The sequence below is a fragment of the Heptranchias perlo genome, chromosome 7 (genome assembly GCF_035084215.1).
Source record: "Heptranchias perlo isolate sHepPer1 chromosome 7, sHepPer1.hap1, whole genome shotgun sequence".
NCBI lineage: Eukaryota > Metazoa > Chordata > Chondrichthyes > Hexanchiformes > Hexanchidae > Heptranchias > Heptranchias perlo.
Window position 1 is genome coordinate 76,621,550 of NC_090331.1, and position 26,733 is coordinate 76,648,282.

General features: G+C 42.1%; 1 protein-coding gene across 2 annotated transcripts in view; it reads right to left on the bottom strand.

Annotated features, from left to right (window-relative positions):
- vps8 (VPS8 subunit of CORVET complex) overlaps window positions 1-26,733 on the bottom strand; it is a 624,186-nt gene that overhangs the window by 313,527 nt on the left and 283,926 nt on the right. For both annotated transcript variants that reach the window (XM_067987929.1, XM_067987930.1), the window contains exons 38-40: window positions 26,347-26,450; window positions 17,569-17,650; window positions 4,481-4,563 (exon numbers count right to left, since the gene is read on the bottom strand). In XM_067987929.1, coding sequence (XP_067844030.1) covers window positions 4,481-4,563; window positions 17,569-17,650; window positions 26,347-26,450 — 269 coding nt within the window. The remainder of the gene's footprint in view (window positions 1-4,480; window positions 4,564-17,568; window positions 17,651-26,346; window positions 26,451-26,733) is intronic.

Sequence of the window (26,733 nt, forward strand, 5' to 3'; positions counted from 1 at the left end):
AATCAATTCCACACCACCTACAAACCATTGATTCCATGTTAATCACAGATAGAGTAACATTAACGACCTTATTTTGTTCCTCTTTCTACACATGTCTTCTAATAACTACATGCTACAAACTGATAATTGGTAGTTTTAAATTTATTTTAAATCAAGGTTGCCTATTCTGTCACCTGTTCACATTGGCTTTGCTCTTCCCACTCAAATTGGGGGTGTGGTTACCTGTGCTTCCAAACAAATCGAAGGGGGATGTCTGAGATTCAGCCTCATTCTGTTAAAAGTTGTGTTCTTCAAAACGTTAAACAAGCTACATAAGAACATAAGAAATAGGAGCAGGAATAGGCCATATGGCCCCTCGAGTCTGCTCTACCATTCATTAAGATCATGGCTGATCTTCTACCTCAACTCTACTTTTCCACCTTATCCCTTGATTCCCTTAGTGTCCAAAAATCTATTGATCTCAGTCTGGAATATACTCAACAACTGAGCATCCATAGCCCTGTACCTGGGGTAAAGAATTCCAAAGATTCACAACCCTCTGAGTGAAGAAATTTTTCCTCATCTCGGTCCTAAATGGCCAACCCCTTATCTTGAGACTATGACCCATAGTTCTAGATTCTCCAGCCAGGGGAAACAGCCTCTAAGCATCTACCCTGTCAAGCCCTCCAAGAATTTTATACGTTTCAATGAGATCACCTCTCATTCTTCTAAACTCGAGAATATAGGCCCATTCTACTCGATCTCTCCTCATAGGACAACCCTCTCATCCCAGGAATCAATCTAGTCACCAGATGTCACCTGGTTCCACCAGGGTAACTCAAGGGTAACTCAACATTGTGACATCTGGGCAGCAGAGGCAAACTCCTGGCTATGCAAGACCAGATAATGTTTCTGTGGAACTATGGAGGCTGCACTGGTTACACATCAGGCAATTTTTTGGAAGCATTACATTTATCAAGAACTTCTGGTTTCTTTAGAATAAAACAAAATTGTAAAATTGTTTAGTAATTTCGTTTCTTCATAATATTTGAAGACATTATACAATTTTTAAAATAAACTGCGAGATGTGATGGAAATTTGGCTTCAAACAGGTTTCTTTTTACCAATCAGCTCCAGCCCAATATGATTTGAAAGGAATGTGTTCTTTGTTTCTTTTGATTATTACCAAAAGCTTCTGTGGGATTAGAGTTTAAAGGATTCATTTTCTTTTTTAAAAAAATGTTATCGCTGTGCAGAATTCAAAGGCTTATTAGATCAAATGCTGTGAAGTGACACGAGATTATTGTGACTTATCTCTTGCATGCATTCTGAAAGCTGTGCACCAGTGATTAACTACCTTTCAATGTCAGAGAGATTCATAAAATCTCTGTCTAGTCGCACTCAGCATACAGCACTGTAATATTGCAGCCGATAATCGATTATTACAAAGTCTAATCCAAAGGACAAATTAAAAGGATCAGTCTTTATTTTCTACCTCAATATAGACCAGCAGTATGTCACTGTAGACTCTTAAAATGTTCAACAATAATTTGAAACATTTATACTTGTTAGTCACTCATGCAATCCGCAGAGCTGTGCAAAATTAATATTACAGGAGCAATGGGTACATGTGCTGCTAAGAAAAGCATACTCACAGTAAAAAATCTATCCTATACTACAACTGACCTGGAAGTATTTGGTGAATTAATATAGAGGAATTTAACCCTGCATCTATCCTCTGCTTTAACTGACCCAGGAATGCTCACTAGGCAGAATGGATTAACTTTTATCCTCCATATATCCCCCGCTTTATAGAGCTTTACTCAACCCATGTTATCTCTTACCTAGAAAATCTCAAATAGATAATATGCTCCAATCCCGCAAGGAGATGTAATTTTGCTCTGCCTATATCTTTTCTATACCTGACTAGATTGCTGAATGGAGTGAAATGGAGATTTATCCTATATCAGCCACATATGTGTTTGATCCTGAGATTGGGTGTAGAAAGTAGAAATATGTTCCATTGAACCTTACAAGTTTACAGCACTGAAGATGCCATTCAGCCCTTGTGTCTGTGCTGGTTCTTTGGCAAAGCAATTCAAAACAAATCCCATAGTTCTCCTCTCCCCATGCCACAAATCTTCTGCTGCTTCACATTTTCCCTTAAAAGATGCAATGGTCTCTGCCTCAACTACTCCCTGTGGCAAAGCATTCCATACTCTAAAAACACTGCAAAAGATAATTTTCCAAACCTCTTTCCTCAATTCCTTGGTATCAATTTTAAGTTGATGAGCCTCCTCATCACTGTATCCCCAACCAAAGTAAATAGTCTTTCCCTATTCACCTCATCAATACCCTTCATAATTTTAAATACCACTATTAAATCTCTTCTTCATCTTCTCTGTTTCATGGAATAAATCCAAGTATTTCAGTTATCACTAGTTATCACCCTGGTGAATCTACACTGTATATTCTTTAAGGTCCTTTCTGACTATATATGCTGTGCCTTTATGGAACCCTGCACTCACCTGACGAAGGAGGAAAGCTCCGAAAGCTTGTGATTTCAAATAAAGCTGTTGGACTATAACCTGGTGTTGTACGACTCCTTACATCTGTAAGATTGCACACAGTGCTCTAATTGTGGCATAACCATTGCCTTGTACAAATTTATTACCTCTTTGTTCTTGAACTCTATATCCATATTTCTAAACCAAAATGCCCCTGACGTTTTTGTGCCTTTAACCAATTACACTCGCACCTTCAAGGAATTATGTATTTGAACCTCTAGATGTCTCTGATCATTCACACCAGTTACCTTCTTTCCATTGAATGCATACTCCATTCCTTTGTTTTCCATCCAAAATGTATTAGTGCATTATCTCACACTTGGCAGAACTAAATTCCATCTGCCACCTGTGTATCCATTCTGCTAATCTGTTTATGTTCTCCTGAAATCTCTAGCAATCTCCCTTGCTGTTTCCCAAACCCTCTACCTTTATGTCGTAAACAACAGCTTGCAGTTTTATAGTACCCTTAGTGTAAAAGATGTCTCAAGTTGCTTCTCAAATAAGTATATCTAAAATGGATGCCAAGCCAGGAAGGAAGAGATTAGGGCATTGTTTCCGTCAGGGGCCCTATCGGCAAAATGCCCCCAGAATGCGCCGGACACAGCACCAGTTTTGCCGGGGTGAAGTTATGCTCAAGTTTCCGTGCAAAATCATTAGCATGAGTCTGAACATAAAATCTCCCATGAATCAGCGCAATCAATCGTAATCGATTTGTGACTGGAACAGGGCAATCTCCAGCATCACGGAGGAGTGGGATTGCCAGAAAATGAGCCATTCTTCAACTAACTGATTTAATGCTCTTGGTCTTACTTTTTAATTAGCTTCAATTGACTGCTTTGATCTGCCCATACACGCGATCGACCAACCCCCCCCCCCCCCCCCCGCCATCTTCTCCCCTCTCTCCACGATCTCCAACCCTTCCCATGAGCTCCGACCCCCGCCCCATGTTTGAGCCCCTGATGACCGACCCCCCACGACTGAGCCCCCGATGTCCGACCCCCACATGACTGAGCCTGTGATGACCGACCCCCCCATGACTGAGCCTGTGATGACCGACCCCCCCATGACTGAGCTCGTGTTGACCAACTCCCCCCCCATGACAGAGCCCGTGATGACCGACCCCCTCCCATGACTGAGCCAGTGATGACCGACCCCCTCCCAATGACTGAGCCCGTGATGACCGACCCCCCCACCACCCCGCCGATGACTGAGCCCACGATGACCGACCACCCCCCCTGGCACCCTGCCGATGACTGAGCCCCTGATGATCCTTTAACCAATCACTTTAAATCTATGCCCCCTGGTTACTGACCTCTCTGCTAAGGGAAACAGATCCTCCCTATCCACTCTAGCCAGGTCCTTCATAATTTTATATATCTCAATTAAATCAGCCCTCAGCCTCCTCTGTTCCAATGAAAACAACCCTAACTTATCCAATCTTTTCTCATAGCTAAAATTCTCCAGTCCTGGCAACATCCTCGTAAATCTCCTCTGTACCCTCTCTAGTGCAATTACATCCTTCCTGTCTCTTTTTCTCTCTCTCTCAATCCAATCTTTCTTTCCCTCTCTTTATTTCTCTTTCTGTACCTGATTTGACTCTAATTCAGCCCATTTCCTTCTCCGTCGTTCCTCTGTTTCTTTCTCTATCCTTAAAGTTCATTGGTTAAGGAGATAGACTATTGGTCCCATCGTTCACCAAGGTTCCAGATGCCCCATTGACCTCGCACTTCCAGCAATTAGAGGCGGAAAAATAATTGGAGCTGAAGGGTCAGGAAAACAATCCAACTCACAGTACATGCCCTGCTCCAACAAGTTCTGGGCCAAAATGTGATGAACTGAAAACATACACTCACCAGGTAACTATCACTTTGCCAACATTTTGGATTCACTACTTAAAGCTCCAGTTGTTAGAAGAACAGTGCCTCAGGACTCACCTGTAAAATTCGTTGCAAGATTGATGGAAGTGCTATAAATCCTGTCATGCTGTTCAGTACTTGCTTTGTCAAGTGCTTCAGAGCTGTGGAAATAAGATTAGAATATAAACTCAACTGGTATTAGCCAGTGTATACTGAGAGTGTTGTACACAATTTGGGAATGGGGTGTGCAGTGAGTACTTTGATATTTGAAACCTGGTTGATTGGATGAAAGTTTCCTCTCTCAAAGCTCCTTGTAACTTAATACCGATTAAGTAATCTCACTCAAAGAGAATAGCTGATGGTTGGAGTGGGAAGTAAAAGTCTCTTGCTGGTGCACATTTGAGAGGGTCCTCTCCTGGGATGAGGTGCTAAGGAACTGATGTACATTACGAACGTTTTTTATGAGACTACGATTTAAGGCATTGATGCACGTTAGGAAGCTGATATATCAAGCTGGGAATGAAGGCTAAAATGCATCCAAGGATTACTCTTCCAGAATGATCAGGTTATATAATACCCCAAAGTGGGCCTATTTGGGATTAAGTGTGAGGTACTGGTGCACATTGCTGAGATGCTCAGACACTTACAATCTGAAGATATAGAACCCATTTGTGAACAACTTTTATCAAGAAAGCACAAATGGTTTCAATCCATTCCCACCTAAACTGAGCAAAATTTTATTTTCACCATATTGGTGTTAATGCAAATGGTCTGTGGAATTCAAAGTCCAACATCACAAAAATATGCATTTTTAGATTCTGCCATGAGATTTGGAATAGTGCCACTTCAGTTAACTCTGTTTGAACTGCGCTATCACATTGATGGGCTGATTATGTGCACCAGGGAAGAAATGGTCTCATACTATGTAAGAAATTTAAAAGGCCATTTCCTCCTCGAGTAGAGCATCAATTATCTGCAGCCCTACAGATCACTAAGAATTCCCACCAGTATCTGGGATATTCAATGTTAATTTTTGGATGGGGTGGGGAGAATCTTATAATAAACTACAGTGAATTGCTTTTGTTCTAATTGTATGAAGCTGAAATCAGTGCACTATAGTAAAACTGCACCTGAGATTAAACTGCTCCTGCTTGTAAGATGATGAATGCTGGATCGATAAACCCGAAAAGAACCTTAATTACAAAGCATTAAATGACTCTAAGTTAATAGCTGGAAATACAATTTTAAATATCAAGTCTGTCTCTATAGACTAGCAAAGTGCAGTCTATGTCAAAAGCAAAATATTTAATCTAATTTTGTTATAAGTGCTCTGGTAAAAAGCCAAGGAGCAAGTTACAAATATTCATATTAAATACTGTTCTGTCTGAGAATGCAGTCCACAACTGATCCAGTTAGGTCTCATAGACTTCTTCTAAAATGCCTCCAGTTTCATCGTAAAGCTCTGGATGTTTTTCTTTGCAAATAGTATTTCAGTGGTGTCAAAATCTCTTTGGTCATTAGCATTTTTGACACACAAATGGTCATAAAAGGTAGAGCAATGAATCCAATTCTTCCCTTAATTTGTAATCTTGGCTAGTCAGTGTTACATAAAATATAACTTGCCAGTTAGTTTCTCAGATGAACCACCTGTTATTGTCAGTTGCACAAACTACTTCCTGACAGTAGGTTTCTAAGAGGAACAACCTATTTGTCCATTTCTAATCTCCCAATTTCTCAGGAACTAAATACTAAGGTTCTCACGAATCAACAGAGTTCCTGAGCTTTCTTAGTTTCTCACAAACTAACACAGATAATCTTCAAGGCTCTCCTCAGTCTCCAGGACGAGGCAAACTAATATTTAGGGGTAAATTTTAACCCCATGACCAGGTGAGTTGGGGGTGGTTGGGAAGGTAAAAATCGTAATAAAGTAAAACCTGACCCCAATCCGCCTCCCACGCGCCCATGTTCGGTTTTAAAGGAGGCTGGTCGAGGGGCAGGCAACCAAACCGCTCACAGACAGCGGGTCAATCAGTAAAATCTTTTAAGGAGGCTGCGGGCTCCATTTAAATAGGTTTATTATTATTAACTCTTGGGGGCCAGGACTTCCGGGTTTCCTGTCAGGAAGTCCCCCCACTTTTTTTTTTGTTCATCGGATGTGGGCGTCGCTGGCAAGGCCAGCATTTATTGCCCATCCCTAATTGCCCTCGAGAAGGTGGTGGTGAGCGGCCTTCATGAACCGCTGCAGTCCGTGTGGTGATGGTTCTCCCATAGTGCTGTTAGGAAGAGAGTTCCAGGATTTTGACCCAGCGATGATGAAGGAACGGCGATATATTTCCAAGTCGGGATGGTGTGTGACTTGGAGGGGAACATGCAGGTGGTGGTGTTCCCATGTGCCTGCTGCTCTTGTCCTTCTAGGTGGTACAGGTCGCGGGTTTGGGAGGTGCTGTCGAAGAAGCCTTGGCAAGTTGCTGCAGTGTATCCTGTGGATGGTACACACTGCAGCCACAGTGCGCCGGTGATGAAGGGAGTGAATGTTTAGGGTGGTGGATGGGGTACCAATCAAGCAGGCTGCATTGTCCTGGATGGTGTTGAGCTTCTTGAGTGTTGTTGGAGCTGCACTCATCCAGACAAGTGGAGAGTATTCCATCACACTCCTGACTTGTGCCTTGTAGATGGTGGAAGGGCTTTGGGGAGTCAGGAGGTGAGTCACTTGCCACAGAATACCCAGCCTCTGACCTGCTCTTGTAGCCACGTTATTTATATGGCTGGTCCAGTTAAGTTTTAGATCAATGGTGACCCCCAGGATGTTGATGGTAGGGGATTCGGCGATGGTAATGCCGTTGAATGTCAAGGGGAGGTGGTTAGACTCTCTCTTGTTGGAGATGGTCATTGCCTGGCACTTGTCTGGCGTGAATGTTACGTGCCACTTATCAGCCCAAGTCTGGATGTTGTCCAGGTCTTGCCGCATGTGGGCTCGGACTGCTTCATTATTTGAGGGATTGCGAATGGAACTGAACACTGTGCAATCATCAGCGAACATCCCCATTTCTGACCTTATGATGGAGGGAAGGTCATTGATGAAGCAGCTGAAGATGGTTGGGCTTTGGACACTGCCCTGAGGAACTCCTGCAGCAATGTCCTGGGGCTGAGATAAATTGGCCTCCAACAACCACTACCATCTTCCTTTGTGCTAGGTATGACTCCAGCCACTGGAAAGTTTTACCCCTGATTCCCATTGACTTCAATTTTACTAGGGCTCCTTGGTGCCACACTCGGTCAAATGCTGCCTTGATGTCAAGGGCAGTCACTCTCACCTCACCTCTGGAATTCAGCTTTTTTGTCCAATATTTGGACCAAGGCTGTAATGAGGTCTGGAGCCGAGTGGTCCTGGTGGAACCCAAACTGAGCATCGGTGAGCAGGTTATTGGTGAGTAAGTGCCGCTTGATAGCACTGTCGATGACACATTCCATCACTTTGCTGATGATTGAGAGTAGACTGATGGGGCGGTAATTGGCCAAATTGGATTTGTCCTGCTTTTTGTGGACAGGACATACCTGGGCAATTTTCCACATTGTCGGGTGGATGCCAGTGTTGTAGCAGTACTGGAACAGCTTGGCTAGAGGTGTGGCTAGTTCTGGAGCACAAGTCTTCAGTACTACAGCCGGGATGTTGTCGGGGCCCATAGCCTTTGCTGTATCCAGTGCACTCAGCCGTTTCTTGATATCATGTGGAGTGAATCGAATTGGCTGAAGACTGGCTGCTGTGATGGTGGGGATATCGGGAGGAGGCTGAGATGGATCATCCACTCGGCACTTCTGGCTGAAGATGGTTGCAAACACTTCAGCCTTGTCTTTTGCACTCACGTGCTGGACTCCGCCATTATTGAGGATGGGGATGTTTACAGAGCCTCCTCCTCCCGTTAGTTGTTTAATTGTCCACCACCATTCACGACTGGATGTGGCAGGACTGCAGAGCTTTGATCTGATCCGTTGATTGTGGAATCGCTTAGCTCTGTCTATAGCATGTTGCTTCTGCTGTTTAGCATGCATGTAGTCCTGAATTGTAGCTTCACCAGGTTGGAACCTTATTTTTAGGTATGCCTGGTGCTGCTCCTGGCATGCTCTTCTTATTGAACCAGGGTTGATCCCCTGGCTTGTTGGTAATGGTAGAGTGAGGAATATGCCGGGCCATGAGGTTACAGATTGTGCTGGAATACAATTCTGCTGCTGCTGATGGCCCACAGCGCCTCATGGATGCCCAGTTTTGAGCTGCTAGATCTGTTCTGAATCTATCCCATTTAGCACGGTGGTAGTGCCACACAACACGTTGAATGGTATCCTCAGTGTGAAGACGGGACTTCGTCTCCACAAGAATGGTGCGGTGGACACTCCTACCAACACTGTTATGGACAGATGCATTTGCGACAGGTAGATTGGTGAGGACGAGGTCAAGTAAGTTTTTCCCCTCGTGTTGGTTCGCTCACCCCTGCCACAGGCCCAGTCTGGCAGCTATGTCCTTCAGGACTCGGCCAGCTCGGTCAGCAGTGGTGCTACCGAGCCACTCTTGGTGATGGACATTGAAGTCCCCCATCCAGAGTACATTCTGTGCCCTTGCTACCCTCAGTGCTTCCTCCAAGTGGTGTTCAACATGGAGGAGGACTGATTCATCAGCTGAGGGAGGGCAGTAGGTGGTAATTAGCAGGAGGTTTCCTTGCCCATGTTTGACCTGATGCCATGAGATTTCATGGAGTCAATGTTGAGGACTCCCAGGGCCACTGCCTCCTGACTGTATATCACTGTACCGCCACCTCTGGTCAGTCTGTCCTGCCGGTGGGACAGGACATACCCAGGGATGGTGATGGAAGAGTCTGGGACATTGGCTGAAAGGTATGATTCTCTGAGTATGGGTATGTCAGGATGTTGCTTGACTAGTCTGTGGGACAGCTCTCCCAATTTTGGCACAAGTCCCCAGATGTTAGTAAGGAGGACTTTGCAGGGTCGACTGGGCTTGGTTTGCCTTTGTCGTGTCCGCTGCCTTGTGCTCTGATGCCGGGTGGTCCGTCCGGTTTTATTCTTATTATGACTTTTTTTAGCAAGATTTTACAACTGAGTGGCTTGCTAGGCCATTTCAGACGGCAATTAAGAATCAACCACATTGCTGTGGGTCTGGAGTCACATGTCGGCCAGACCAGGTAAGGACGGCAGGTTTCCTTCCCTAAAGGAAATTAGTGAACCAGATGGGATTTTACGACAATTCAGTAGTTTCATGGCCACCATTTCTGATACTAGTATTTTAATTCCAGATTTTTATTTAATTAATTGAATTTAATTAATTGAATTTAAATTCCCCAGCTGCCGTGGTGGGATTTGAACTCATGACTCTGGATTAATCGTCCAGGCCTCTTCCCAGGCCTTCTGCTTCACGCCACGTAAGACCCGGATTAACAGCTGAATGCCTTTATTGCACTTCTTGTGGGCCAGGAGGAGCAGGAGTGTTTCCTCCGGGCCCAACAAGCTTTCCTGCTGCAACCCCACACACACAATTGGCCGACCCCCAACCCCCCCACGATCTTCGACCATCCCCCACGATCTCCACCCCACTACATGATCTCCGGCCTCCCCCATGATCGATCTATGACTCCCCGATGTCCGACCTCTCCATGACTCAGCCCTGAAATCCGACCCCCCTGATGACCTCCCAAATGACTACCGACGCCCCACCATGACCCCCGAACCACCCCCCTCCCACCATGACCGACCATTCCCCCCCCCCCACCCCGATCTAAGACTTAACTGCTGGCATCCGCTCCCTGGCTGCTCTCCCGTATGAATGACAGCCAGCCTGTCAGTCTAGCTGGCTGTCGGGCAGGAAACCTACAGAAAAAAATTGAAAAACGTCCTTACGTCAAAATTGTAAGGACGTCCAAGAAACCCATACTTCCGGGTTTCCTGTCTGGAATTCCCCGCCCTTTTCCCAGCTCCCTGTTAAAATTTGCCCCTTAGTTTCTGTGGACATTCTCTGCTGGTTTTAAGTGAACTAATCACTCCCGCCAAATCTCTAAGGCCTTTAAAACTCTTCAATCTCCCAGGTAGCTTTGCGATTAAGATATTTCTCGAATCTTCAAGCAGATTTGCAATAAGTTTGGCTTAAGATGGATGTGGACTCTCGGGCAGACTTAGAGAGGAGATGTCTTAAATTGTTTCTAGTATCAGATTTAGAGCAGTTGTGGCTTAAGGCTTTTCTGGCATCTCCAGACAGATTAAAAAGGGAAACCCTGTCCTTTAAGTTTAATTTAACAAGCCAGTTCCTTTGATGGTATGATTTAGACCTTAACAGTTCTCTGCCATCCTGGGCAACAAAAGGCTTTTCCTGAACACTGCCTTTATTTGTGCTAAATAATGGGCCTACCTGTTTTGACCATCTTGTAAAGCTCAACACAATAGTTAATTTCGAGCTAAACTCACATCCTGTTTCCTTCCTTTCAAAGTTGCCTTAATAAATTCATCAGAACCTTCAGTCAATTTTCCTACATGCTCCAAGAGCACCTAGAATTCTGTAACTAATGATCAACATATTGAAGCTCTATTTACAAGCAAACAGTAGTAACATCACTTTAAGAAAATTAGCTTAAGATCCTTTTGAACTCAGTGACAAAAAATTAGTTAGCTTCAATACCTTTATTCTAAATCTATGTGCTTTTTTAAATAGTATCCTGCGACATTGCTTTCGGACATTTTTTTTAAAGTATATTTACTATATTACGTATATACATTATGTGTGTATTCATATAGTTCCTCCTATTCCACTGCTCACCGTCCTGTACTACATCTATCGCTATTAATTTTATAATAAACGGGGAGAAAATGTTGAACCGTCCCCTCTCAACCTATAGTCTATTTATGACACCGGTAACACATTTTTGTGGGACTATTTTTTGTAGCCCACAAAAAATCAGGTGAAACTCTTCTGTGATTGCACTTTGCCATCGTGATCTTGTTACATTCACATGGTTATCATAATCAGCAGTTACCACAGAACAGTGACAAGATTTTTCAGTCATATTGTTCCCATGGATCAATCATAGAATCAGACAGGTTACAGCACGGAAGGAGGCCATTCAGCCCATCGAGTCCATGCCGGCTCTATGCAAGAGTAATCCAGCTAGTCTCACTCCCCTACCCTATCCCCGTAGCCCTGCAAATTTTTTCCTTTCACGTACTTATCCGGTTCTCTTTTTGAAAGCCATGATTGAACCTGCCTCCACCACCACCCCGGCAGTGCATTCCAGATCACAACCCATCGCTGTGTAAAAAAGTTTTTCCTCATGTCACCTTTGGTTCTTTTGCCAATCACCTTAAATGTGGTGGTGGTTCTTGACCCTGGTCCTTGACCCTTCCGCCAATGGGAACAGTTTCTCTCTATCTAGACCTTTCATGATTTTAAATACCTCTATCAAATCTCCTCTTAATCTGCTCTGTTCCAAGGAGAACAACCCCAGCTTCTCCAGTCTATGCACCTAACTATAGTCCATCATCCCTGGAATCATTCTAGTAAATCTCTTCTGCACCCTCTCTAAGGCCTTCACATCTTTCCTGAAGTGCAGTGCCCAGAACTGGACACAGTTGTGGTCAAACCAGTGTTTTATAAAGGTTCATCATGACTTCCTTGCTTTTGTATTCTATGCCTCTATTTATAAAGCCTAGGATCTCGTATGCTTTTTTAACCACTTTCTCAACCTGCCCTGCAACCTTCAACGATTTGTACACGTAAACCCCCGGATCTCTCTGTTCCTGTACCCCTTTTAGAATTGTTCCCTTTAGTTTATATTGCCTCTCGTTCTTCCTGCCGAAATGTATCACTTCGCATTTTTCTGTGTTAAATTTCATCTGCCATGTGTCCGTCCATTTCACCAGCCTGTCTGTATCCTCTTGAAGTCTTTCACTATCCTCCTCACTGTTCACTACACTTCCAAGTTTTGTGTCATCTGCAAATTTGGAAATTGTGCCCTGTACACCCAAATCCAAGTTATTAATACATATCAAGAAAAGCAGTGGTCCCAGCCCCGACCCCTGGGGTACACCACTGTACACCTCCCTCCAGTCCAAAAAACAACTGTTCACCACTACTCTCTGCTTCCTGTTACTTAGCCAATTTTGTATCCATGCTGCTACTGCCCCTTTTATTCCATGTGCTTCAATTTTGATTAAGCCTATTATGTGGCACTTTATCAAATGCCTTTCGAAAGTCCATATATACCACATCAACCGCAATGCCCTCCTCTACTCTCTCTGTTACCTCATCAAAAAATTCATTCAAGTTGGTTAAACACGATTTACCTTTAACAAATCCGTGCTGGCTTTCCCTAATCAATCCACATCTGTCCAAGTGATTGCTGATTCTGTCCTGGATTATCGTTTCTAAAAGTTTCCCCACCACCGAAGTTAATCTGACTGGCCTGTAGTTGCTGGGTTTATCCTTACACCCCTTTTTGTAACATTTGCAATTCTCCAGTCCTCTGGCACCACCCGCGCATCTAAGGATGTTTGGAAGATTATGGCCAGTATCTCTGCAAGTTCCACCCTTACTTCCCTCAGCAACCTAGGATGCATCCCATCCAGACCGGGTGACTTATCTACTTTAAGTACAGCTAGCCTTTCTAGTACCTCCTCTTTATCAATTTTTAGCCCATCCAGTATCTCAACTACATCTTCCTTTACTAAGGCTCTGGCAGCACCTTCTTCCTTGGTAAAGACAGATGCAAACTACCCATTTAGTACCTCGACCATGCCCTCTGTCTCCATGAGTAGATCTCCTTTTTAGTCCTTGATCAGCCCTACCCCTCCTCTTACTGCCTGTTTACATGCCTGTAGAAGACTTTTGGATTCACTTTTATGTTTGCCGCCATTCTGTTCTCATACTCTCTCTTTGCTCCTCTTATTTCCTTTTACACTCCCCCTCCCATCTTAGCACTCAAAATGAAAAGCAGCCAAGATGAATAATAGAAATGATTGTGTGATTACCAAGGACCAAGGAGACTATATTGTGTTAACTAAAACTGACCAATCCTCCCCCCACCCTTACCTTGACCTGCCTTTATTGGCATTGGTTCATAGCCCAACCAAAACACAGAATAATCCGGTTGGCCATAGCAGTCAATGAAACTGATAGAAAGCATTATGGCTAGAATGGTCACAATTACTATTGTCCAGTATAATTGTTTAAACATGACACTAATATTGTAAAGGGCATGTGATCACTATTAGCCATTGAGATTCCCAGAAAGCAACATCAGTTAGAAAAGCCACATAATTACCATTAATAAATGAGATTGCTCAAAAGGGACATAAACCTCTTTTATTATATTATAACTTTCTAGGCATTACTGAACCAGACAGTCGCTGAGTTAACATCAGTATAGAAAAGTTATTAATTTAGGTGATTCAGCTTTAACTGTGCATGATAATTCGGCTCCTTCAAACCAGCAGACTGAATAATTCATCCAAGCGACTGCCCCTGATGAGGTTGCCTGAACTCACTGCTAAAATGAAAATATTCAACCACACAAAAAAAACTGAAAGACAAAAGAAATAAATGAAGTTCCTGCTCTCAAAAACTGTTCAACAGCTTGGAGTCAATAATGATACTGTAAGAACAAAGTCTATGGCACACTGTAACAGCAATGATAAGGACAAGGAAGGAAATAAATGAAATAAAGTGTATAGCTGAATTCATCTTATCTTACTGAAAACAGAAAGAACAGTGACCGAGTTGTATAAATTGTACCTTCTGCCTGTCACAGCATTTGAGAAATGTTTCTCTTTCGGCAGATTCTACCCTTGGCTGCTGCAAGACCCCATTAGGTGTGTGTATCAAATATATGTTTGAAGTGCTGGATGATTGTGGATGATTTTGTGCCAATGAAAACTTTTTTAAAAAGTAGTAAATTGGAAGCAGAACTACAAAGTGCAGTAACTAAAGCAAAGGGTTTTTATGTTGCATTAAGGAATGTAAAAAGATACTGCATCCTAATCAAAAAAGGAAGAAAAATAGCTAAACAATATGAAGAACATAAGACCAGTCAAGGATGGGGAGAAGGCCATTCAGCCCATCCCCTACTACATTAACTCTCACATTATGATAGCGAACTGTATTTTGAAGAAACCCAGTATTTTGCCTCTATTGCCATGGTTCATAGATCATTTGAATAAAGAACTTTTTCTGAACATCTGTATTAAATTCACTTTTTCACTCTGGTCATATTTTCTTGACATACCTCAAATCAGAGTTTGCCTTATCTAGAACATTTAATCTTTTACTAGCTGCTGTTAATATTTTACTAGCTGATGTCCTGAGGCATTGTTCATGGTAAGTCAGAATTTTTATAAGGGGGTGTTATGCCAAGTAATATCATCAGGAACGCTGATTTATCAGCAGTGGGGGCAGCCTTGAGATCTGGGAGAACTGGAAAGAGGGCTCTGTGGTCTACGAGTATTGCAAAGAGGATTTCTGGGAGCAAAAGGGCAGGTCTCAGGATGTGAGATGACTGAGAAGGGATCCTGAGGTCTGGGAGCGTTGGGGTGATCATGGGAAAAGGGAGCATCCATTAACAATGAATCCCCTATTTGTTTTGAAGTCTTTTGGAAAAGGCAAAGAAACTCACAAATATTCAGAGGATGAGAGCAGACAGCCTTAACATTCAACTCAAGGAAACACACATGCTGGAAATTCTGCTCAGAATGTACAGATATGGTTAGTAACTACCTTTAACTGTTCTGGGAAAAAATATCCATTCGAAGCATCAGCTTTTGAGACATATTGATGCTTGAACAAAAACTTTAATAAGGGTATTAAAAGACACAAAAGATGATAAACTTAACCACTTTGTTGTGAAATATTTTATTTTGTTTAAAACACTATTTAGAACATTAGAAATCTCAGTTACTCAGTTAATTGTTTCAAAAAGCATTCTCTTTTCTCTTACTAGTCATTCAGGAATGATTGTTCTCCTAAGTGATTTTAGTTTCTCATTGGTTGTTTTCTTGTCATTTTCCTCATTTTGATTAATATATTCCCTACCTCTTCAGTTTTGTTTTGGTTTTTACTTTCAGCAATTGAAGTATGACAGGGAAAGTGTTACATGAAGTGTGATATAATTCACTTAGATCCCATTAACAGCCTTGTTTCTAAAGCTTATGCTTTCTCATCTTTCCTCACAACTCATCCCCTTTACACTTAGGATCACTGTTGTTGCTAAAGACTAAATAAAATTATTTAAAAAGCTACCAAGAAAAGCCTCTCCAGTGCTGTCCTATGGTATTGATCCACACAGTCCACAAAACTCCCATGTTTTATCATTGGTGAGTCCTGAGTTAATTGACTTCTGCCAAGTCAACACCATAATGCAACAATTGGTCACATGTTCAGACTAGGATAAAAAAAATCAGCCAGAATTCACCACTCTGATTGCTATCTAGTGACCCCTGCTGGAAAGAATGCATACGTAGATGTGGACAGTGATATGGGTAGGATTCGGCTTTGTTGTAATGTAGCCAAGGTCAAATAGCTTGCTGGCATTTATCTGGACTCACACATGAACAATGGCTCTGGACCTCATGAAATCTCATGGCATCAAGACAAATATGGCCACCTTCCTTTTGATCACCACCTCCCACCTCCCCCTCCACTCCGCTCCTTTCTTAACTGACAATTCAGTACTCGTCCGTGTAGAACACCACCTGTAGAAAACACTGAAAAATCAAGAGCCACTAACTGAGCTGGCTGAATCTTGATCGACATAGCTGCTAGACTGAGCCTGCGTCAGGTGTTGAGGGAACCAACGCGAGGGAATAACCTGCTTGATATTGTCCTCACCAAACCATCTGTCGCAGATACATCTATCCACTATAGCATTCTGGAATTCCCTACCTAATACAATTGTGGAAGCACCATCATGACAAAGACACAATGGTTCAAGAAGATGGCTGACCATCATCTTTTCAGGACAACTAGGGATCGGCATAAATACAGCATTGCCAGTGTCACCCACATCTTATGAACAAATATTATTTTTTAAATTGCCAAATCGAATCCTAGCATGAGCCATCACGTTCAGGACAGCAAACAACAACAGGATATCCCAAAGCGCTTCACAGACCGTTAAACACTTTTAAAGTGTAATCACTGTTGATATATAGGCAAATGCAGAAGCCAATTTCTGCATAGCAAGATTCCATAAATAGAAAATGAGGTAAATGACAAGTGAATCTGTTTTTGGTGTGTTGATTAAGAGTGAAATGTTGGCTGAGGGAGAAGTGTTGGGCAGAACACAAGAAATCCATGCCCTTCTTTGTTGAATAGTGCCATGAGATCTTTTACATCTAACTGAAAAGGCAGGTGGGGTCTTAGTTTAACATCTCATTCAAAAGACAGTACCTCCAGCAATGCAACATTTCCTTCGTACTGCACGGTCAGCCTAGATTATGTGCTCAAATCCTGCAGTGGGGTTTGAATCCACAATCTTCTGACTTTGAGATGACAGTGCTGACACTGGCTCAGTTGGTAGCACTTACAACAGGTGATAACAATGGAAATCGAGAGACAGGAACTCATCTAAAATTTGTGCTGGGCAAAATGTGCAAGAGCAACTTACAGAAATCTATCAACATGCATTTGAAAAGTGCAGAGGGAATATAAAGTTTGCGTTAGAACAGACCATAGAGTTGAAATAAGATGTGATACTTTCTATTAACAGAATATCTTTGTATACTATTTTAGTGAAGGTGTTAATCCAAAACAGGATGTTTTTCCATCAGTAGACAGAAGAATTTCACATGAATGCATTAACTCATTTGTTACAAATATCACACAATCTAATACAATTCTTATTACAGAATTCTTATTTTAGCCTTCTACTGTCTATGTGATTTTATCATATATTTATTTAGATTCAATAATAGAAACAGTCAAATGGCTGTTAAAAGTAGCTGAAACTACATTTAGGCTTAAGAGTCATTACCATGATATCACTACAGAATAATACTTGTTTCTGTCACTTGTTTCTAAGTAGGGCATGAGACAATTATTTTGACATTATAAAGCAATCATAAGCAAATTAAGTCTAGTGTCGTTTTTAAGAACACGATGCAAAAAATACTTCTATACTTACATTCAAATGCTTGGCTGGACGAACCATCTTTCAACAGTTTCTGGGTTGACATAACAGCCTCAAGCAATGGAAACCATAATGCCTGCAAGAGGAGAAATGAATCTATCAAAGAACCATTCTTGTTTTCATGTCGTACAAAATTATACATTATAGTTTAAAGATAGGACTTCCATGGTGGGACAATTGGTAAGTGCACTCCCGAGCAAGGTCCCAGATCTTGTCCGCAGTCTAAGCTGAGTTGATCTCTGTCGTGACAATGGTCATTGCAATTAGCCTTAGTGGTCCTGAGCCACAAAGGAGGAAAAAAATCAGCAAGGGTTTCCACTCTCAAACACTATCCAATGTTTCCTGTTGGAAAGTACAAGTGTGTAGATGTGGTGTATGGGCTTTGTTTTGAAGCCCTCGAACAAGTAGCGCCTTGACACTCACTGTCTAGGCTACAAATGAAGATTGTCCACTTGAGTGAGTAGTGGAGGGCAACTGGCATTTGGGGGCCAGCAGTCCAGTATGAATCTAGGTCTCTAGGACAGAAGGCGAGCAAGTTGGAAGGTAGAAAATTAAAAATAAAACTCTGTGAATATCTCATAAAAATAATAAAAAATACAATTACTTTTTCATCTTTACAAACCAGTAAAATTACTTCAAGCAAGATTTATAAAATCATTATTGAAAAAAAAAACAGGTCTGTGCTAGATTTACCACCCATTCATAGTCAATGGATGGAAAATCCAGCTTAAAATTTCAGGAATGCTGTGAATTCTTTTCTGCTCGAGTTTAATATTATCCGTCAGTATATTAAATTTAGTTGCTGTATATTTTAGCTCTACTATGTATATATAGAATATATTACCACTCTTCTGTTTACTGAATTTAAAGAAATACTCAGTGTAATACTTATTCTAGGATATTCTGTGCAAAAATGTACAGCCTATTTCATTTACAATTGCACTGTCATTAATGAAGGGTGGTGTGGGAAGCAGGGGTTTCGATTCATGGGGCACGGGCACCAGTACTGGAGAAAGAGGGAGCTGTTCCATTGTGATGGGCTCCACTTAAACCAGACTGGGACCTGAGTCCTGGCGAATTGAATAACTAGGGTGGTAAACTAATAAGAGGGGAGTAGGGTTCATGTAAGAGTAAATTTATAAGCCTAAAGAGAAAAGTCAAGGCTGTAGAGCAGAGTAGTGATTTGGGTAAAAACAAACAGTGTGTCAGGAAGGGACAGAGAGTTTAACAAAGATAATAGGGCAATAGTGACTAAGGTCACATCAGGGAAAAATAGTAAGAAGTTAAAATTAAAGGCCCTATATCTGAATGCACAAAGCATTTGTAACAAGATAGATGAATTAATAGCACAAATAGAGATAAATGGGTTTGATCTAGTAGCCATTACTGAGACGTGGTTGCAGGGAGACCAAGGTTGGGAACTAAATATTCCAGGGTACTTGATTTTTGGAAAAGATAGGCAAAATGGAAAAGGAGGGGAAGTAGCCCTAATAATAAAGGATGAGATAAAGACAATAGTGAGAAAGGATCTTAACTCAGAAAATCAGGATTTAGAATTAGTATGGGTGGAGCTAAGAAATAATAAGGGGCAGAAAACACTGGTGTGAGTAGTTATTAGGTCTCCTAACAGTAGTTATAGTGTTGGACAGAGAACAAATCAGGAAATTAGAGCAGCATGTAACAAGGGTAATGCAATAATCGTGGGGGACTTTAATCTTCACATAGACTGGGCAAACCAAATTGGCAAAAGTAGTTTGGAGGATGAGTTCATGGAATGCATTCGGGACAGTTTTCTAAAACAATATGTCGAGGAACCAACTAGGGAACAGGCTATTTTAAATTCAGTATCGTGTAATAAGACAGGGTTAATTAGTAATCTTATAGTTAAGGATCCTCAGGGGAGAGTGATCATAATATGATAGAATTTCACATTGAGGTTGAGGGTGATGTAGTTAAGTCCGAAACTAGGGTCTTAAATTTAATCAAAACCGATTACGAAGATATGAGGGGCGAGTTGGCTAAGGAAGATTAGGAAATTAGATTAAAAGATATGACGGTAGATAAGCAATGGCGAACATTTAAATAATAATTCATAATTCTCAACGAATATACATTCTCTTGAGGAATAAAAACTCGATGGGAAAAGTGATTCACCCGTGGCTAATTAGAGAAGCTAAGGATAGTATTAGATTAAAAGAAGTGGCTTACAATGTTGCCAAAAAAAGTAGTAAGTCTGAAGATTGGGGGAGTTTTAGAAATCAGCAAAGGGTGACCAAGGAATTGGTCAAGACAGAGAAAACTGAATATGAGAGTAAACTAGCAAGAAATATAAAAACAGATTGTAAGAGCTTTTACAAGTATATAAAAGGAAGAGATTAGCAAAAGTAATTGTGACTCCCTTAGAGGCAGAGATAGGAGAAATTATAATGGGGAATAAGGAAATGCAGAGACGTTAAACAAATATTTTGTATCTGTCTTCACAGTACAAGATACCAAAAACATAAACGGAAATAGTGGGAAACCAAGGGTCTAATGAGAGTGAGGAACTTAAAGTAATTAATATTAGTAAAGAAAAAGTACTGGAGAAATTAATGGGACTAAAAGCCGACAAATCCCTTGGGCTTGATGGGTTTTAAAAGAGGTGGCTGCAGAGATAGTGGATGCATTGGTTTTGATCTTCCAAAATTGCCAAGATTCTAGAACGGTCCCAGTGGATTGGAAGGTAGTAAATGTAACCCCGCTATTCAAGAAAGGAGGGAGAGAGAAAACAGGGAACTATAGGCTAGTTAGGCTGACATCAGTAGTAGGGAAAATGCTAGAATCTATTATTAAGGACATAGTAACAGGGCACTTAGAAAATCATAATATGATTAGGCAGAGTCAACACGGTTTTATGAAAGAGAAATCGTGTCTGACAAATCTATTAGAGTTTTTTTTGAGGGTGTAACTAGCAGGGTAGATAAAGTAGAACCAGTGGATGTAGTATATTAGATTTTCAAAAGGCATTCGATAAGGTGCCACAGAAGAGGTTGTTGCACAAGATTAGGGCTCGTGGGATTGGGGGCAATATATTAGCATGGATTGAGGATTGGTCAACGGACAGAAAACAGAGTGTAGGAATAAACGGATTATTTTCAGGTTGGCAGGTTGAAACTAGTGGGGTGCTGTAAGGATCAGTGCTTGGGCCTCAGCTGTTTACAATATATATATCAATGACTTAGAGCAGAAAAGGTTAAGAGGAGATTTGACAGAAGTGTTCAAGATCATGAAGGGTTTAGATAAAGTAAATAAAGAGAAACTGTTCCCATTGGCAGAAGGGTCAAGAACCAGAGGACACAGATTTAAGGTGATTGGCAAAAGAACCAAAGGCAACATGAGGAAAAACTTTTTTACGCAGCGAGTAGTTATGATCTGGAATGCGCTGCTTGAAAGGGTGGTGGAAGCAGATTCAATCATGGCTTTCAAAAAGGAATTGGATAAGTACTTGAAGGTAAAAATTTGCAGGGCTACGGGGTGAGAGCGGGGGAATGGGACTAACTGGATTGCTCTCACAAAGAGCCAACATGGATTTGATAGGCCGAATGGCCTCCTTCTGTGCTGTAACCATTCTATGATTCTATAGATAAGGGGACCGAGAGTAGCGTATCCAAGTTTGCTGACGATACAAAGCTAGGTGGGAAAGTATGCTGTGAGGAGGAAGCAAAGCGACTGCAAAGGGATACTGACAGGTTAAGCGAGTGGGCGAGAAGGTGGCAGATGGAGTATAATATGGGGAAATGTGAAATTATCCACTTTGGTAGGAAGAATAGAAAAACAGATTATTTTTTAAAAGGTGAGAGACTAAGAAATGTTGGTAGTCAGAGGGATTTGGGTGTCCTTGTACACGAATCATAGTAAGTTAACATGCAGGTGTAGCAAGCAAGTAGGAAAGCAAATAGTATGTTAGCTTTTATTGCAGGGGCCCCGTCTTTAGATATTCACGTGGGCAACCCGAAAGCCAAATGAGTGTATCGCAATCTGCGATCGCAGCTCAACTGAAGGTAAGTATTTGTGCTTCCTGGTTTCCCACACACCTGGGAGCCAGATTAACAGGCTAGCTGCCTGACGGAAGTGAAAGGAGTCCCAAATCGGTGGGGGGGGGGCGCGGGAGGGAGGAAGAGGGAGATCATGGGCCTTGGGAGAAATTCGAGAGGTGAGAGGACGTGGACGACATCGAATGGGCCTTGGAGAAGATCGGAAGGGGGGGGGGGGGGGTCCAACATTGGTGGGGTCTCTAGTATTGAGGGGGGAAGGTTTGGCTAATCATGGGGTTCCGATCAAGCCAAGTGAGGTTGTTGGTCCTGGATGAAGTACTCCTGCTCCTCCGGGCCCACAAGCAGTGCAATAAACACATTCAACTCATGGATCCGGCCCTTCCCGCCTGCTTTCACCTGACGTGAATCAGAAGTGATGGGAAACCCGAACAGGTAAGGTTAAATTTGTTTGAAATTTGTAACACACAAAAGATTGAGTGCCTCAATTATCATAATGAGTTACATTGCCCCTTTAAGTATCAGCCTGTCGGTTTTAAGTGGGGAAAGGACTTCCGGGTTTCTGTTGCGCGCTTGCATGCAAACGCGCCTGGGTTAAACCCGGAAGTGGTCGCATTGGAGCCGGGATGTGGCCCCGCTCCAAAAATCATCTATTTTTTCACTTTTTCAATCACCCCCGACCCACTCATTCTTGGGGGTTAAAACTACTTCAGCATAGTACATGTGTGATGCAATGTAATATTCTTTCTACTCAGAAGAATATCCCCATCCATGGGGCATCAGTGTGAAGTTTTCCATTTCCATCCAATGCTTTCTCTGTGTTGCACCACCAAATGCAATTCATGCAGGACCCTTACAACCAGCGTAGATATGATACTTTCTCCTTATCTGACATATTTAAACTATGCCCATGATATGAAAGACAGTGTGCAAAATCCCTGCACCATTCAGTCCCTAATTCATACCACTGTGCAAGTTGGGTATCTACACACCCCATGACAGCTACTGTAAATTACGCACCAGATGCACAGCGTAATGACCATGCACAGCATTTATGCAGCTCCTGTCATATTTAAGTTGTTTGTCCTTTTTTTGGTAAATAAAATAAAGTTAGATTGGTGGAACAAAATTAAGTTTCATATTAAAAAATTACAACCATGGCACAAGAACAGGAACGAAGAATGAATAAATGAATGTGGGAGGGTGGGGGGGGGGAAGAGTCAACAGGACAAGCAGAACCAAAAATATTTCTATTTTAAGTTAAATTGTACTGTAACCACTTTTTTAGTAGATTATAGTTAACATTAGAATAATAAAGCCATTCCCAACATTTGAGCAGCTTTATTATTGTAATATTAGTGTTTGTTTTAGTGTTGGAGATGAAAAATAACAGAACATTTCAAGCCTGGGGCATAGGAATTCTGTTGAAAGTCTAAAGGTTAAAAGTTATGATGTGACAGGGACGGAGAAACTGGGAGAATGGAAGAGAGTCCTAACAGAAAGCGGGGTGGGAGGAAGTGTAATCAAGGTAGCTGTGGGAGTAGGTGGGCTTATAGTAGATATTGGTTGACAGCCTATCCCCAGAAATGTAGATAGAGAAATCAAGGAAGGGAAGGGAAAAGACGGAGGTGGATCATGTGAAGGCGAGGGAAGGGTGGAAATTGAAAGCAAACTTGATGATGTTTTCCAGTTCTGGGCGAGAACAGGAAACGGCACTGATACAGTCATCAATGTACCGGAAAAAGAGATGAGGGAGGGGACCTGAATAGGACTGGAACAAAGAATGTTCCATATATCCCACGAAAAGGCAGGTATAGCTTGGGCCCGTATGGGTTCCCATAGCGACATCTTTTATTTGGAGGAAATGAGTGAAATCAAAGGAGAAATTGTTCAATGTAAGAACAAGTTCAGCCAGGCTCAACATTGATTTCAATAACTTCAGATCATAACCACCGCTCCCATTTTCTCGGACAGCAGGTGGCATTTACAGCTCCTCGACACCCATCTTTTGTTTCTTTATTTGTCCCATTACCACCCCCTTTAATCACTCCTGCCCTCTACCCTTTAACAGACCTTCCCTTTTGTTCTTTCCTTCCCTCTCCCCACACTTCCCCCTTTCACTGGCTCTGTACTTGCTTAAAAATTGTTAAATCTCTAAATTCTTTCAGTTCTGACGAAAGGTCATCAGCCTGAAACGTTAACTCTGTTCCTCTCTCCACAGATGCTGCCTGACCTGCTGAGTATTTCTAGCATTTTCTATTATTGCATCAATCTACAGTACTCATTTGAGCTTATAGACATTTTACCTTGACCCAGCACTGTTGACTGCAGACGCACAATTTGTGCACCATTGACAGCATTTCTAAACATAAAATACCTGACTTCCATGTAGCCAACATTAGTCAAGACCAAATTTTCATGAGCCTTAATCTGCCATCAGAATAACTGCCTTCTTCTCCAATCCATTGAATGTGCTGAGCTGGTTCTAGGCAATGGAATCTTTCACTACCGAATACATTCATGCATAAAACTAACTCATAACAATCCTCAGCCCCACTGCCTGCATTATGATGCAAAATTGCACACTGATGCCAGGATACTCATTGCATTGCAGAAAAACTGGCCTCCTTGCACCAACCAGTCTCCAAAGGACCTACAAGAGGCAGGGGGAAGATTTAAGTGTAAAAATAGGAGAGTGTTACAAAAAGGTTGTTATGGCATCATGCTTCCAGGACCGGAAATGTAAGGTGAAAACAGCATTAGATAGAGTGTTCTATCTCAGTGAAGAGAAAATACTGCCAGGGCCATTACACAGAATTACAACAGGCTTTACGGCCCAACCAGTCCATGTTGGTGAATAATCTCCACATGAGCAATAGTCCTAAACTGTTATGCCTATCATGTTCCCAAAACCCTTAATTGTTCTTTCCTTCATTCACCTATTTAACTTGTTTTCAAATGTTGACACGGACATTGGTGGTGGGGAAACTTTTAGAGACAATAATCTGAGACAAAATTAACTGGCACTTGGAAAAGTATGGGCTAATAAGTGAAAGTCAGCACGGATTTGTTAAAGGAAAATCATGTGTGACTAACTTAATGGAGTTCTTTGATGAAGTAACGGAGAGGGTTGATGAGGGGAATGCAGTTGACGTTGTGTATCTGGACTTTCAAAAGGCATCTGATAAAGTACCACATAATAGACTGGTTAGCAAAATTCAAGCCCATGGGATTAAAGGGTCAGTGGCAGTGTGGATACAAAATTGGCTGAAGGGCAGAAAGCAGAGAGTAGTGGTGAACGGTTGTTTTTCAGACAGGAAGAAGCTATACAGTGGTGTTCCCCAGGGGTCAGTATTAGGACCACTGCTCTTTTTGATATATATTAATGACCTGGACTTGCGTATAGAGGTTATAATTCTAAAGTTTGCAGATGACACGAAACTCGGAAATGTAGTAAACAATGTGGAGGACAGTAACAGACTACAGGAGGACACAGACAGACTGGTGAAATGGCAGATACATGGCACATGAAATTTAACACAGAGAAATGTGAAGTGATGCATTTTGGTAGGAAGAATGAGAAGAGGTAATATAAACTAAATTATACAATTTTAAAGGGGGTGAAGGAACAGAGAGACCTGGGGGTGTATGTACACAAATCTTTGAAGGTGGCAGGACAAGTTGAGAAGGCTATTAAAAAAGCATATGGGATTCTGGGCTTTACAAACTGAGGTATAGAGTACAAAAGCAAGGTAGTTATGCTAAACCACTGATTAGGCCTCAACTGGAGTAGTGTGTTCAGTTCTGGGCATCACACTTTAGGAAGGATATCAAGGCCTTAGAGAGGGCTAGATTGATACCAGGGATGAGGGACTTCAGTTATGCAGAGAGACTGGAGAAGCTGGGGTTGTTCTCCTTAGAACAGAGAAAGTTAAGGGGAGATTTGATAGAGGTGTTCAAAATCCTGAACGGTTTTGACAGAGTAAACAAGGAGAAACTGTTTCCAGTGGAACATTTTTTTACGCAGCGAGTTGGAATGGTCTGGAATGCACTGCCTGAAAGGGTGGTGGAAGCAGGTTCAATAGTATCTTTCAAAAGGGAATTGGATGAATACTTAAAGGGAAAAAAATTACAGAGCTATGGGGAAAGAGCAGGGGAAAGGAACTAAATAGATAGCTCTTGCAAAGAGCCAGCACAGGCACGATGGGCCGAATGGCCTCCTCCAGTGCTGTACCATACTATGACTGCTTCAATCACCAACTCCAGCAGTGAATTCCACAGCCTCAAAATCCTGTGTAAAAAGAATTTCTCCTGTTTGCTGTCCTAAATCTTTTACATTTAACATTATATCCAAGTTCCCTCATTTTAGATACTTCAATCACTGGAAACAGTCTGTTTCTATCCACTCTGTGCCATCCCTTCAGAATTTTAAATACCTCTATCAAATCACCCCATAATCTCCTCTGTTCAAAGAAAACAGCCCCAGTTTTTTTTTACTTCTTATTACTTCTTTTCCCCATCAGCACTCCTGCTGACACATTGTACAGCAGTAGTCACTGACAGATGAATAGTTCACAGCCGAGAACATCCCTTTTCCTTTGGGCTGGCTAAAAATCTGTGGCAGTGTCAGACAGCAGTGAGGGAATTTAAGAGGGAGGAGAGGGAAGAAAAATGACATACAAGTCTGAGAGTCGCACTCAGGTAGCGCCCTGCACACATGTACAAAACTGTCAGCACTCACCTCCCGCTGCTGTTGGTTGAGACTGTGCGAATTGCGTTGACATAATGCAATGGTTTCTTCTAACGTGGACTCTGCAGCTTGCACTGGATCTTCATTTTTCTCTCCTGGGTAGAAACACACAATGAATATTGTGGGCTAGATTTTAAAACGGAACTGCGGGTGCATTGGGGGGCGAAGAAAATCACGATTTCCAGGAGTAGGGCAGAAATCTCGGCTCCATCACGCCTAAGAACGTGCACAACCCAGAGTCTGAACCCGGAAGTCCCACCAGCAATTAAAGCCGGCGGGACGATATTTAAACAAGCAATTCAAGTACTTCAAGCGATTTCAACGCTGCCACAGCGTGTTTCCTGTGCTGTGTGAAACACGCCATGGGGAACGAGTCGT